This window comes from Protopterus annectens, chromosome 4.part0 (genome assembly GCF_019279795.1).
Source record: "Protopterus annectens isolate FY-2018-M chromosome 4.part0, PAN1.0, whole genome shotgun sequence".
In the NCBI taxonomy this organism is placed as follows: Eukaryota; Metazoa; Chordata; order Ceratodontiformes; family Protopteridae; genus Protopterus; species Protopterus annectens.
In genome coordinates this window covers 56,782,354-56,797,025 of record NC_056733.1, presented here as the reverse complement: position 1 = coordinate 56,797,025, position 14,672 = coordinate 56,782,354, and the positions used below count along the sequence as shown (strand labels likewise).

Here is a 14,672-nt window from a genome sequence, read left to right as displayed (position 1 = left end):
GCCCTCATTTCTTTTACGTTGATGTGCTCCTTTGTGTTGGAAATCAGACATCTCTGACCTTCCAGGATTCCAGTGTTGCAACCTGCCCTATATCTAATGCATCCATGTACAGATCCTGAGAGGAAGGAGGAGGTTACAGGGGTAGGCCTGGATTCCTTGAAACCTGAAGAATCCAGCAATGTAACTCCCTTTTCAAACACGGTAGGAGAGGAATGACAGAGCCTAGAGGGAGGGAGTGTTGCCTCCAAACCATTCTCAAGAACCACTGGAATTTTCTCATATGCAGCTTGGCTAAGGGAAGCATGGGAATAGTTGAAGTCATGAACCTCAGAAGGCGTAGGAAGTCCCTGGCAGTCAGTGACTGAAGAGGTAAAAGGTCCTGGAAATAGGAAGTAAGGGACAGGACCTTTTCTGGGGGTAAAGAGGCTAGCATCCTGTCTATTTGAATCCTGCACCCAAGAAAAATGTGGTCTTGGGAAGGGGTCAGAATAGATTTCTGAAAGTTGACTGCAAATCCTAGACTTTCTAGTAAAGACATTGTGAAGGAGTGATCCACCAGATGGATGTCTGGGAATAGTGCCTGGAGGAGAAGGTTGTCTAGGCATGGAAAAATCTATATACCCTGAAGCCTGCTGTAGGCTATGACAGGAGCTAAACATTTTGTGAAGATCCTTAATGCCACAGACAGACCAAAGGGTAAAGCACAGAACTGAAAATGTGAGGAAACAATAAAAAAGCGAAGAAATTTCCTGAACTGTTTGTGAATGGGTATATGAAGGTAGGCATTTTTGATGTCTAATGACGTCATGTACGCCTGAAGAAGATTTAGTGGGTGAAGGGTGGATAAAGTCTAGATAAGAAAGGTGGGGGACTTTCAGAAAGGTGTTTAGATGGGAAAGGTCCAAAATGGGTCTCCATGGGCCATCCTTCCTGGGGACCAAAAAAATCCTGGAGTAAAATCCTTTCCCCACTTGAGAGGGTGGTACTTCCTGAATAGTGCCCCAGGACAGAAGACAGGAAATGACCTGTGGAAAGAATTCCAGTTGTTCTTTTGATGGTTGTGGAATGCTCTTGAAGGAGGGAGGAGCTTCCCACACCATGAAATATCCTTGTTGGATCATGGAAAGGACCCAAGAGTCTGGGGTTATCTGATTCCAAGCTGGGAGAGAGAGAGAGAGAGGTGAGGCGACAGTGGAGTAGATGGATCTGGAGGCAGGTAGTCACAGACCATCTGGCTTGGTTGGAAATGGCTGTTTCTGAAAGGGTGTGGAGGAAGGAGTTTTAGAAGGGGTTCGTTTCCTGGAGTCCCTCTTACCTTTGGTGGAAGGAGTGCTAGCTGCCTTTCTGACGAAGGTGGTTTTGGCAGGATAATTCCTCTGGAATCTAGGGACAGGTGAGGCAATAATGTGCTTTAGATCTTGGAACTCCTTGCCCTTTTCTTGAAGTGTTTTAAAAAGTTCTGCAGCTACGTTGCCAAACAAGTCTTTGTTGTCGAGAGGGGCCTCCATTAGCTTGGCTTTAATGTCCTCAGGCAGGGGTTGGAGCCTGAGCCATGGATATCTCCTTAGAACAGACCCAGAAGCAGGTGCCCTGGCTGAGGCCTCCACTGTATCATAACTGCACTTGATGGAGTGCCTGGTAACCTGGGCTAAGGAACTTAGAATGGAAGAGAGCTTAGTTTTGGTGGGTGAATTAGGGAGCTCAGAAAGGAGCTTCCCTGCATCTGATAAAAGAGCCAAGGAGTATCTGGCAGTAAATTTCTGATGATTAACTGCCCTGAAGGCCAAGGTAGCAGAAGTATATAATTTTTCCCCAAGTCCCTCCATGACTTTGCTCTCTTTATCTGAGCGAAGCACGGAGGTGGAAGGCAATAGCTTGGATGCTTTATCTGCAGAAACTGAGACAGCAGTAGCTGGGTCTGCAGAAAGTGCTTTAAAGAGGAATTTTGAGTCCTCACGCATCTTATAAAATCTGTCTGGACGTTTGGTAGCTGGAGGTTGGGCATTTAGAAGCAGCAGTGAAAGCATCTAAGAAGGCTGGCAGGACAGGGGGAATGGCAGATGGAGAGGGAGAGTCCATCTGCAGAAGGTCATAGTACCTCTTCTGTATCTCAGACACATGGCAGCAGTCCCACTTTAAGAAGTCTTTCAGCTTTAAAATGGTTTTCCAAAAGGAAATATTCTCCCTAGGGGAGTCTGTACCATTAGATTCCTCCTCTGGGAAGGCATAACCCAGGGGAGAAGTGATTTGTGTGGAATAAGCAAGGGATTCATCCCCAGATGATTCCTCCTCATCTGAGGAAATATCCTCAGAGGTCCTCTTCAAAGGAGTAGGAGGAGGAAAGGCCAGTGAAGAGATAGGAGAAAGCTGAGGTGTGGTGCAAAGCCATAAAAGCATTGAAAATACCTTGGGAAAAGGCCTGCCAATCTGGCACTTGATCCAGGGAAACAGCAGCCAATAATTTATAAAAAAAAAAAAAAAAAAAAAAAAAAACTATGGGGTACTTACCTGAACCAAGTTCGCGAATAATATATGGAAAGCGATGGCCAGAGCTGGCAGTCGGACAGGCGGCAGAAAAGTTCTGCGGTTGGTACATGCTGATGTCCACTTTATACCCGATGAGTCCTTATAGCAGATGTATGCTAACCGATGTGCTGCATTGTACAAAGTCTTCTGTATACTGGCCAGATGTACGAGTCAGCCAGAAGCAGACTCCCCAATGTTATAAATACTGTAGCATACTTATAGGACAGGAGAGGGTTACTGAGTTAGCTGAAAGACTAGATAAATAAATGCATGTTATGAAGTAGGAAGAACAAAGATTCCCTACGTCAGAAATACGCAGGATACTCAAAAAAAGTATGAAGAAAACGGTTTTGTATCTCATACCCCAAGTTCTTCAGGGAACACTGTCTTTTCTAACCATAAGCCTAAACCAGATAATTCAGGTGCTAAGCAGTACAGAACATATGGCATCACCATTACTACTGTGACAGGAATTCAGTGGGGATTAAAGGATGAAGCCATTCCAGCACACTGCCTTGCTGAGATACCAGGCCAGCATACTGCCATAACGGGACAGTGATTGAGACAGATTTTTTCACCTGTAAGTAGGAACAGACTGTGCAATGAAAAAGAATATCCATCCTCCTCCTAGCTCAAGCACATTTCCACATGCATGAATCAGTTAGTGACCAACAATAAAAGATCTCTGGGTCTGTGCCAGCAGTGTACTATACACACCCAACCCTGAACTTCACTCCCCCCGAAGTATGTTTCGGGTTCCGCAGGCAGCACTACCCACCTCTTTTGCAAAAGCTAGACCTCACCCCCACAGTCGTGACTGCAACATGAGGAAAGCCAATCCCTAAAAAGCACCCTACTAAAAAATGTAAGAGGGATTAGAAAATGCCAGTTTCATGTTCTCTAAGAAATGCCTAGACAGGGGTATGCTACTCAAATCCCAAAAGGCACTGTGGGACCCTGGGCATGACACTTAAAAAGAAAATAAGAAGAGTTGCATGGAAGACAGAAAGCAGTGTAGGTGGCTTCCCTGCTAAGACGGGTTTATTCCAGCACAAAAAAGGGGAAAAAAAAAAAAAATATATATATATATATATATATATATATATATATATATATATATATATATATATATATCAGTGCATTTAGTCCTTAAGTGGAATCACGACTAGGATACCTGCATCTTTCTATACTGACAAGGCTGGCTCCTTCTAGCACACAGGTTATCTATCATCAGAACCTTTCCCTATGAGTAACATGGCCTTATTACAACATGAGTTGAGAGAGTCCTTACTAACTCTGTCACATCCACAGACCAAAAGCACTGTCTAGTGGAAATTAAATGGAGAGAAACAATTATTTCCAAGAAGCACCTGATGCAAAAAACAAACAATGAGGTTAACACTTGATCTTTCCAGCAGTAATTGTCAATGCAGTTCACTAAGAGTGGTCGTGACTGCTACTGAGAAACTCGGGATGAGTACAGTACTGACTTGGAGGGTGGGGATGGAGGGATAAGGCAGGACAGGGGTGGTGTTGACGTACGGTGTGTTGTGTGCAGGATTGTCATACTGCATAACTTTTTTTTTAAGACACAGTATATATGGGATCTGCAGCCTGTGCAGGGTCTCACTACTTTAAAATCAGAATTCATCTATAATAATTAACCTTAACATGACAGTTTTTTCTTTTTTAAGAAGAGGCTTTAACTAGCCTGTAATGTTTCATGCTAAACTATGGTAACTTACTTTCCATGTTTTCTGTGGTGCTACCACAAAGCCAAGATGAAGTGTGGTAAGGGAACTCTTATAGTAATCTTTCACATGCCAAAGGTGTACAACAAACTGCAATACTGATGTGTTTTCAAAAACAGGCTCAGGTCTTGAAAGCATCAACCATGGTAAGACTCATGAAAAACACAAAGGAATACCTTTTGTCTATATAATGGTGATGACCATGCCATGTTTTCAGCAACCATGATGAGCAATGAAGTGCACATCATGCTGGCATTAGCTTTTGGGGAGGGGCATCAGGAAGGCACTGCTCTCCTTACACAGTGGGGTGGGGGGTGACAACACCTGGAAGCTGAAACAACATTGGTCATTACAGAATTTTTCTTCGCTGACAATAGTAATTGCACAGCACTTCAAGAATTTGGCAATCCACAAATCAAATACTATACAATCCATTTAATGGTCCATTGTCAATTTATGTCATGCAATACTAAATACACATCTTGTACCATTTTATTTACATTTGTGAAAAGGATGGCAAACTTCCAGTAAAATCTAGAAATTAAATTAGCTTTGCTAATTCAATATTTTAAACTTTCATGCCCATTAAACCATATTGCAATTATTACAATCACTACATGAACCAATGTTTTTGAGTGCACGTTTTCAGTGATATTGAGGCAATGCAGACTCCTACCTCCAGCTCCTGTTCCCTCTGTAGTGCAAACTGTTTAAATGACTTAACAATAATGCCAGCATTGGAGCAGTCATATACGAAAATGGAGGGACTCCCCATCCACGTCTGCAGGTCATAAATGGAGAGAGGAATGTACTGTGTATAATTCTGCAGGAAGAAATAAAGAAAAGAAAAATCTGTCAGAAAAACAGGACTTTAAGAGCTTAATGCTAATAATGTTCATAAAGATAAGTACATTAAGACAGGACCCTCTTTTGAGGTACTTTTTAAAAAACATATTTAATAAATCACATTTTAACTTGTGACATGGGTATACATACATCAATAGAAAAGAAAACGGACCTTAAAAACAGTTTCCACTGTTACTGTCATGCAGAATACATACTTTTTTTATAACAATTTTCATTAACTCTGTTTTTATGCAAGTTGCTCATTTCCTGACTTCCGTTAAACCTCACTTCTCTTCCTGAACATTATTCTACATATTCTGTTCTGGTAAATTTCTTTATGTTTAAGGAGACCATTTATATGCAGAATCTTGGAGTAGGCATGGGGACCCTCTGCGCGAACAGTTATGCCAACTTGGTGTTGGCAGACTGGGAAAGCAGGGTGGTCCTTTCACAGCATACATTTAGTCCACACTTACTACATTACAAAAGATTTATGGATATCTTTGTTCTGTAGTGAGGTACACACGCGCAACTGCAACAGTTTGTAGAATATCTTGAACGAAGTAGTGACTGCTTCAGATTTACTTTGAAATTTTCTAGTAATTCTACTGATTTTTTTTAGATACTAAGGTTGCTCTGATGAATGGTACAATTCATAGCTCTTTACTTAGGAAAAATCATAGAAAGAATGCATTGTTACTTCACTCCACTATGCACCCTAAGCATGTTTTTAATACTGTAGCTAAAGGCCAGTTTTTAAGAATGTCTAGACTTCATACTGAAGACCAAGATTATCAGGGATGGTCTTTGGAACTGAAAGATGAGCTAATGAAGAGGATATAATCAAAATGACCTTAGTAGAGTTATGTTACAGGTTAAAGGCCTGTGGGATTCAGATACAAGGGTGACACATGGGGGATCAAAAAGAAATGTTTTAAGACTATCCCTCACCTATAGCAGTAACATCTTTAAAGTATGGGATTATAAATAAATATTGGCCTATTTTGGCGTCTAATGATCAGATAAGTGCTATAGTAGGTGATGGACCCTGTTATACATTTAAAAACAGCCTCTCTTTGAAAAGGCAGCTCTGCTATACCACTAACAGCAGTACTAGGGTGATTTCCAATAGGCATGGTACATTTCCATGTTGAAACTGCAAGGCCTGCTCATTTGTCTCCAGGAGAAATACCTTCATGCATCCCTCTACCAATTGTATATTTACTTCCAACGTGTATGCAGACTGTAGATCTAAGAAATTAGTTTATCTAGCTAGCTGTAGATCATGTGCCTCTTTCTATATTGGTAAGATGACCAGAATGCTTAAAGAACGTATTATGCAACATCTGGGTGACATCAGGAAAATAATCTCTTTAATGCTTTAGCTAAGCACATATCCAGTAATGAAGAGCACACGTTTGAATTTACAGTACTGCAATTGGTATCAGATAATAAGAGGAGGGGGGTGATATTAACAATAGAGTAGAGCTAGCAGAAATGCAGTGGATAGCAAGGATGCAAGCAGATAAATCACCAGGAGTTAATGCTACTATGCCTTTAAAACCTGTTCTTAAGAAACACAGATCACATCAGTGACTTAATTGTTTTACTGATTAGTTTTTATTGGTTGTTTTATTATTAAGATATTTAAACTTGGATGCAATGTTTGTCTGTTACATGGATCTGAAGAAACAATGTGTGAAAGCGCTTATCCTGTCGTATTTTTAATAAACTATGTATGCTTTTAGCTGTGATGGTCGCTTGGAGTTTTTGGTTTCTACATTTGCAGTTTGTTCTCCTGGGGGACCCTTGGCTGCTGGTGGTTGCATTTTTTATTTTGTTCTGGTAAATTCCATTTATCTGTATAGAATTTGCCCCTTCCCTCTGCTAGAGATTCCACCTACAGCCCTTATATCCTTGAATTTATGAATCCTTTATTTTCTTTGCCAATGGCTCTAAATATAAACCAAACAGTGGGAAAGGAGGACATTCCTTCCTGGTTCCTCTGTTCAAACACAGCTTGCCTGCGAGCCCCCCTCCAACCTTAATTCTAAAGCCTCTGACCATTCGTCTACCTTCCTAATTAACCCATGTATTCTGTTAGGGAATGCAAATACCACCACTAACCTACTCATAAAATCTCAGCTGACTCCATAAAATGTTTTCTCTGCATCAAGACCCACCAACAACAACAGTGTTTTATTACACTCTGCTTCCCCTGGACTATCACTGTTCTTTTAATGTTGTCAAATGTTTGTCACCCCCTTCCACAAAACAATATTGATCCATACCTTTGGTAACACCTCTGCTATTCTTTAGGTAGTACAGACAAACACTTTATAACCACAGTTTAAAACTGAAATGGGTCTATATGAAGTTATAATCTTAATGGTCTTTACCTTCTCTAGGTAATACAGCCACCACAGCCTTCTTCCAAGGCATTGTTAACCCCCTACACATCATTGAAACTAATGATAAACAAAACCTTCCCGATCTTGATCATTTTCTTCCCTACTGACTCCCATATTTGCATAGGAATACTGTCTGTTCCTGGAGATTTCCCTGTTGATTTACTGATTTTACACTCCCACTTTTACCCTCTCTCTTCCTACCATAGCTATTAACTGCTGAACCTCAATTCTGCTCTATCCTTGCCATAATTAAGTCTTCCATAAATATTTCCATCTGTATCTTTTCTTGGTTTCCCCATGTTTGTGCTTTATACAAACTTTCATAAAATTTCTGAAATACCTCTTAAGACCTTTATAGGATCTATGGTTACTTTTTTCTTGCCACAAGCTCCTACATCTGGTTATAACTCTGTTTACTTTCTGTCACCAAACTCATTATACTAAAAGACTGTGCATTCTATTATAAAAAAGTTGTTTAATAGCAGCGTTTATAAGCTTACATATATTATCCAAATATTCCCTTATTTTGACCTTGAACACTCTGCAGCTGAACTTCTTGTTCTGTGAGAATCCCTGTGTTCCTTTCACATATCTCTCTCTCATTTCTACCATGTTTTTTAAAACCCCATTTTCAACATATCCCACTCACAAGCTTTCCTTTCTGAAGTAATTTCTATCTTCCCAAACAACTCTTTAATCGTATCTACAATCTATTTGTTAAACACATTTTTTCAACAGACAGCACCTGTGTCTCATTTTTACATTGTTACTTTGCACCTTAGATTGGAAGTTATTAGTCATGATCTGATAGAGCTACTGAAGGGGTGTCAATGCTTTCAATTAAATATTCCTGTGAAATATCATCTCTATCCAATCTAGCTCATTTACTGCATCTTGTTCTTTCTCCTGCTTCTCTTCTTCATTCATTCCAGCCATTCAAATGCCTCCCATCTTTCTCTGGGTCTACCTGCTCATCATTACTCCACCAGACTTCTCAGAAAGCTGGGACTGGCATGTATCTTAAGGACTTCTTGGGGGGACCCAAATCTGTCGAGGCCAGTACGGTGCAATGAGAATTACTTTGCTCTTCTGCAGGAATTTTGGAATCAGTGGAATTGGATGAGACACACAAAGAAGACCAGGGGGCCAATAGTGGAGAGCAGTATCCCTTGGTGATTCTCTCCTGTAGGGGGAGGAGGACAAAGTAAATGCTGCATTTGTTGATTAGGTGACAGGAGAACAGACTGCAGCAAGGCTGGCACCCACAAACGAAAATCAATTCTGTCACATTCTTGTTGAGGGACCACTTGTGAGGTAGAAGAATGCACCCACTCAGTTTGTCTGCTATCACTTTGGACTTCTCCAGAATCCGCATTGCTGTAAGAAAGTGATTGGATGAGATCACCCATTGCCACACCCCAAGCACTTCTCGATCCAAGGAGTAAGATCTGGTCCCTCCTTGTTTGTTGATGTACCAAAAGTACAGTTTTGTACCTACCATAAATGTAGATGTCCGAGAGGAATGCATCTGCAGTCCTTACAAATGGGTTGTCCTGTCGTCAGGCAGCCCTTCGGTCGGCCGGATTTCAAAGTCTGGGTCTGGCTTCGGCTGGTGTCGCACTTCACCCGACGTCATTGCGGCAGTTCTTCGGGTATAAAGGCATCAGCCGACGCCATTTTCCTCAGTGTTTCTTGCCCCAGATGCCAGGTGCCCTCTTGGTTGGTTAAATTTGGATAAATGCCAAAGTTTCCAAATAGTAGAGAGCAAACACACAAAATAAACATGTATGTACATATATACAAACAAATACACCATAATAGATCCCCCCCAAGCTAGCTGAAGATTGGTAAGTACCCTAGGAGTACCTCAGAGGGGAAGGAGGGTGGGTAATCCTGACTGCAGATGCATTCCTCTCGGACATCTACATTTATGGTAGGTACAAAACTGTACTATGTCCTTCAAGGATGCATCTGCAGTCCTTACAAATGGGTAGAATACCACAGCTAAACTAGGGGAGGAGGTAATGAGAATAGATTATGGTGTAGTCAGGATCCCTTGCAAAACAGCAGTGGCAAAACCAGCACGGGATCTAGAGTATAGAGGTAAGTTATAATGCTTGGCAAATGTATGCACGGAGGTCCAAGTAGCAGCCTCTATAATGTCCTTGGTAGCCACTCCTCATAAGAAAGCTGTGGTAGTGGCTGTGGCCCTTGTGGAGTGAGGTCTGATGTTCTCTGGAGTTTTCTTTCCATGGTAGGAGTAACAAAATCTAATGCAATTTCCTATCCATTTGGAGATTGTCTGTTTAGAAATTGGGTTTCCTTCTTTTCCTGTTGCATAAGCTACCAGAAGCTGGTCAGTTTTTCTATTGTTTTTTGTCCTGTCCAGGTAGTAGCGTAATTGCCTGTGTACATCCAAGATATGTAAGAGCTGTTCTCCCCTGTTCTGTGGATTGGGGAAGAATGTAGGAAGGTGGATAGCCTGATTTAAAGAGACTCTGGATACCACCTTAGGCATAAATGTTGGATTTGTTCTCATGGACACTCTATCTTGATGGAAGATCAGGAAGGGTTGTACTGCCATTAATGCCTGTAGTTCAGAGACCCTTCTTGCTGAAGTTATTGCCAGCAGGAAGGCAGTCTTCCAGGATAAGTATTGCAAGTCTGCTGTAGCTGCTGGCTTGAAAGGAGGTAGAGTCAGTTTTTCTAGCACAAAGTTCAAGTCCCATGCTGGCAATGGAGGTTTCCTGGGAGGTTTTACATTTTTAATACCTCTCAGAAACTGTCTGAGCAGAGGATGCGAGAAGACAGGAGGATCCGAGCTGTATTGTGCTGATATAGCTGATGCATGTATCTTGATGGAGGAATAGGACAGGCCTGTATGGAAGAGCTCCGCCAAGTACTCCAGGATGTTGGCTATGTTCACCAGTGTCACATCTTGCCCCTTAGCAGTACTCCAGATGAGATATCTTTTCCATTTTGCTGCATAATTCTTTCTTGTTGAAGGTCTACGAGCCTCCAGGATTATGTCCTTAACCCTTTGGGATAAATTTGCGTTAATTTCTGTTATGTAATGTTCCAGGCAGTTAGCTGCAGAGTTTTTAGGTTTGGATGCAGAATGTTGTAGTTGTTCTGTGTCAGCAGTAATGGAATCAGGGGCAGTTTCCATATTTGTTCCGGGACATGCTCCTCAGCAGTGGATACCAATGTTGTCTTGGCCAGTCTGGGGCTATCAGAATGATCCTCGGGCGTTCCTCTTTGATCTTGAGAAGCACCTTGTGCATCAAAGGAAGTGGTGGGAATGCGTATGCTTGTCAGGCTTTTCCAACTGAAGGATAGGGAGTCCACCTTCCAAGCAAGTGGGTGGTAATTCCTTGTGCAGAATTTCTTCAGCTGGTGATTGTATGGGGATGCAAACAAGTCTATTTGTGGTAATCCCCATTCTCTTGTGATGATTTTGAAGATGTCCGGATGCAGCATCCATTCGTGGGCATCTGTTGTAGTTCTGCTTAATATGTCTGCTAGAGTGTTTTCCTTCCCTGGTGCATAAATTGCCTGTAACTGAATGTTGTAGCTCAGAGCCACATCCCATAGGTCCAGTGCCAGCCGGCATAGGGGGTATGAGTGTGTGCCTCCCTGTTTGTTGATGTACCACATAACTGTGGTGTTGTCTGTCCTTATCAACAACTGGCCTTCTTGGAGAAGAGGTTTGAATCCCTGGATTGCCAATTTTACTGCCATCATTTCTTTTAGATTTATGTGCAGATGCAGTTGGTCTTGAGTCCATAGGCCTTGAATGCACTTGTCCATCATGTGTGCCCCCCAACCGAGGTCTGAGGCATCTGTCGTGATAGTTTGTCTTGGTTGACTTTTGCAGAAGGGCAGTCCTGTGTTTGATTGACAGGCCTGAGCCCACCATAAGAACTCTTGCTTCAGGCATGGGATCATTGGAATTTTGGCTTCCAGGCTGTGCTTGTGCTGAGACCACAAATTCTTTAGGTACCACTGTAGCTTTCTCATATGAAGCCTGGCATGAGGGACCAGTATTATGCAGGATGCCATGAAGCCTAGAGCTTGTAGCACTTTTCTTGCAGTTAGATGGCTCTGCTTTGTTAATGCCAAGAAATAGAGAGGAAGTTGCTCTTTCTTTTCTGTAGTTAGAAATGTCATTTGTTTTGATGTGTCCAGTTCTGCACCCAGAAAAGTAATTATTTGGGATGGAATCAGCCTTGACTTTTTTGTATTGACTGTGTATCCCAGGGCTTGTAGCAGGTAGATGACTCTTTGTAAGTCTTCTGTTAATTTGTTTTTGTTGTCCGCTTGCATCAGGCAGTCGTCCAGGTAGGGATAGATTTGAATTCCCTGAAGTCTGCAATGAGCGATTACTGATGCCAGGCATTTCGTGAACACTCTGGGCGCAGTAGATAAGCCAAAGGGCAATGCTGAGAATTGATAATGCTCTGATCCTGCAAGAAATCTGAGGTATCTTCTGCAAATTGGTCTTATGGGGACGTGCAGGTATGCCTCCTTGAGATCTAGAGTTACCAGCCAAGACTCCTTGCCCAGCATGGGAAGAAGCTGCTGTAGGGTCAGCATTTTGAACTTTGGAACAATGAGGAATGTGTTTAGAGCGGACAGGTCTAGAATAGGCCTCCATTTGTTTTCTTTTCTTGGTACCAGGAAGAGCCTGGAGTAAAATCCCTTCCCTTGCTCCATAAGTGGTACCTTTTCCACAGCTCGCATTCTTAATAATTGTGATATTTGTTTTAGAGCTTCTGCCCTTTGAGAAGGTGGTAGGTTTGGCATTCCTCTCTTTGCTGGTAGTGTATGGAAATGGAACCTGTAACTTTTGTCTATAGTCTGCAAAATCCATTTTTCTCTTGTAATGCAGTGCCAGTTCTTTGAAAATAATGTTAGCTTTCCGCCTAAGGGTGCTTCTAGTTGTTCCCTGGTAGGCGGTGCCACCGCCAAGTCACTGTGATTGAGTTGCTGTAGTGGTGGTGGCTGTATCCGTGCCTCGTTGGTTGTTACCCCGCCACTGGCGACCCCTGTAGGCACCCCTGGATTGGTTTCTGCCTCTAGAGCGCCTATTCCTGCCTCTTTGTGCCTTAGAGGAGTCCGGAAAGGACCAATTCTTGGAGGGCCAATTCCTGCTAAACCGTGGTGGTTGAACTTGTAAGAAATCTTTTACTGTTTGCACAGATTTTGCTTTCTCTTCCATCTTTTTCAGTACCTGCTGTGCGGGGGCACCAAATAAATTGACCTTGTCCATAGGTGCATCCAAAAGCTTAGATTTGACATGGTCTGGTAATGCCTGCTCTTTCAACCATGCATGCCTCCTGATAACTGTGCCAGTCATGACTGATCTAAAGGAAGCCTCCAGTGCATCATAGCCACATTTTAAAGAATGGTTACTAACCTGCTGTATGTTATGTAACATTTCTTGAACATACTTTTTATCTAAAGATTCTTCAGAGGACAGCTTTTTAGTCAACTGGTCATTCATAAACTCTTGATATTGAATCATATGAAATTGGCAGTTCAAAGCTCTAGCTGACAAAGTAGCAGAGGTGTAAACTTTTTTACCCCATCTCTCTAAGGACCTGGATTCCCTTTCTGAGGGGAGGGGGTTTTTAGAAGAAGTAGCTGCTACAGCTTTAAGGCCCTGGGAGATAGTCTCTGGATCTGCAAAAGGGGCCTTATATAAGTGGTGATGAGTGTCCGGGACCCTGTAGTACCTATCGGGCTTAGCAGGAGCCGGAGGTAAAGTATCAGGAGCAGTGCAAGCATCATTAAATGCATCATCAACAACAGATAGAACTGGAGGAATAGCTAAAGGCCTATGCTGTGGCAAGTGTAGAAAGGTCCTAAGCCTTTTTCTAGAATCTGAGAAATCTTGGCCCTGCCACTGAAATTGTTCCCTCATAGCATGCAAGGTTTCCCCAAAGGAAAATTCCTCAGGAGGAGAGGCTGAAGGGATGGACTCCTCAGCATCAGAGTCTTCGTACGGAGAATAAGAATCCTCAGGAGGGTCTGCATGTTCTGAATCATCAGAGGAATCATTTGTGGCTACTGGCTCAGGGGGCTCTGCTCTAGGCCTCTTTTCTGGAGGAGGGAGAGAGGCCCTGTCTGGATGCGGCTGGGATCCACGAATTAAAGAGATGAGATCCTCTGCCAAAGAAAGCATATGGGAGCTAGTGCTGGGCCTGTGAGAGGGGGGCTTGGCAGGCACAGGCTTTGAAATTTTGGCTGCTTTAGCCCTGGCAAAGGCCTTAATAGACATAGCTGGAGGAGGCCTAGCAGCTCCACGTGCAGGGGTAGAAATATCTAGGGGAATGGTGTCTGATAAATCCTGTGAAATCGCAACAGAAGGCTGGATTTCAGAAGCCGTTTCTACCAGGATAGAAGAGGCCTCGGTGGAAGGCAAGTTATCGGCTGATGAAAGAACCGCTTGCTCGGTTTCGGCCGAAACCGAGACACTCGTGGTTTGCTTAACCGCGGTTTCAGCCGAAACCGCAGACCACGAGTGGCGGTCCTTTTCTTTGCGTTTTTTGGTTATTTGCGTAGTCGGAGGATCCGACGGCATAATGTAGGCAAAATCGGAGCCGAAAATCTGTTCAGCAAAGTCCGAGCGACGTCTAAGCGTCCGTCGGTTAAAAGAAGCACAGGCTAGACAAGCTGCTACGTCGTGGTCTGGGCCTAAACAATGAATGCAATAGGAGTGGAAATCTTTATGAGGTATTTGTTTCCCACAAGATAAACAGTTATTAACTTTCTCTGACATCGGCTGAGGCAAGAAAGAGTCCCCAACGGGGTACTTAGCTTTATAGAAGTCTTCGAAGTAGTATTCGGTAGTAGTAATCTCTGGATCTGACCGACCGGCACTTGCGAACAGCTTCTGCTTCGGGCGACACGCGGCAAGAAAGACTGAGGAAAATGGCGTCGGCTGATGCCTTTATACCCGAAGAACTGCCGCAATGACATCGGGTGAAGTGCGACACCAGCCGAAGCCAGACCCAGACTTTGGAATCCGGCCGACCGAAGGGCTGCCTGACGACAGGACAACCCATTTGTAAGGACTGCAGATGCATCCTTGAAGAACATCTACTCATGTTTTCCATTTGAATTGCAATTGTCC

The 14,672-nt window shown here is 42.9% G+C and overlaps 1 protein-coding gene across 1 annotated transcript in view; it reads right to left on the bottom strand.

Moving 5' to 3' along the window:
* RPTOR (regulatory associated protein of MTOR complex 1) overlaps positions 1-14,672 on the bottom strand; it is a 5,042,670-nt gene that overhangs the window by 3,662,496 nt on the left and 1,365,502 nt on the right. The window contains exon 5 of the mRNA XM_044068087.1: positions 4,954-5,100. Within this exon, the coding sequence (XP_043924022.1) occupies positions 4,954-5,100 (147 nt within the window). The remainder of the gene's footprint in view (positions 1-4,953; positions 5,101-14,672) is intronic.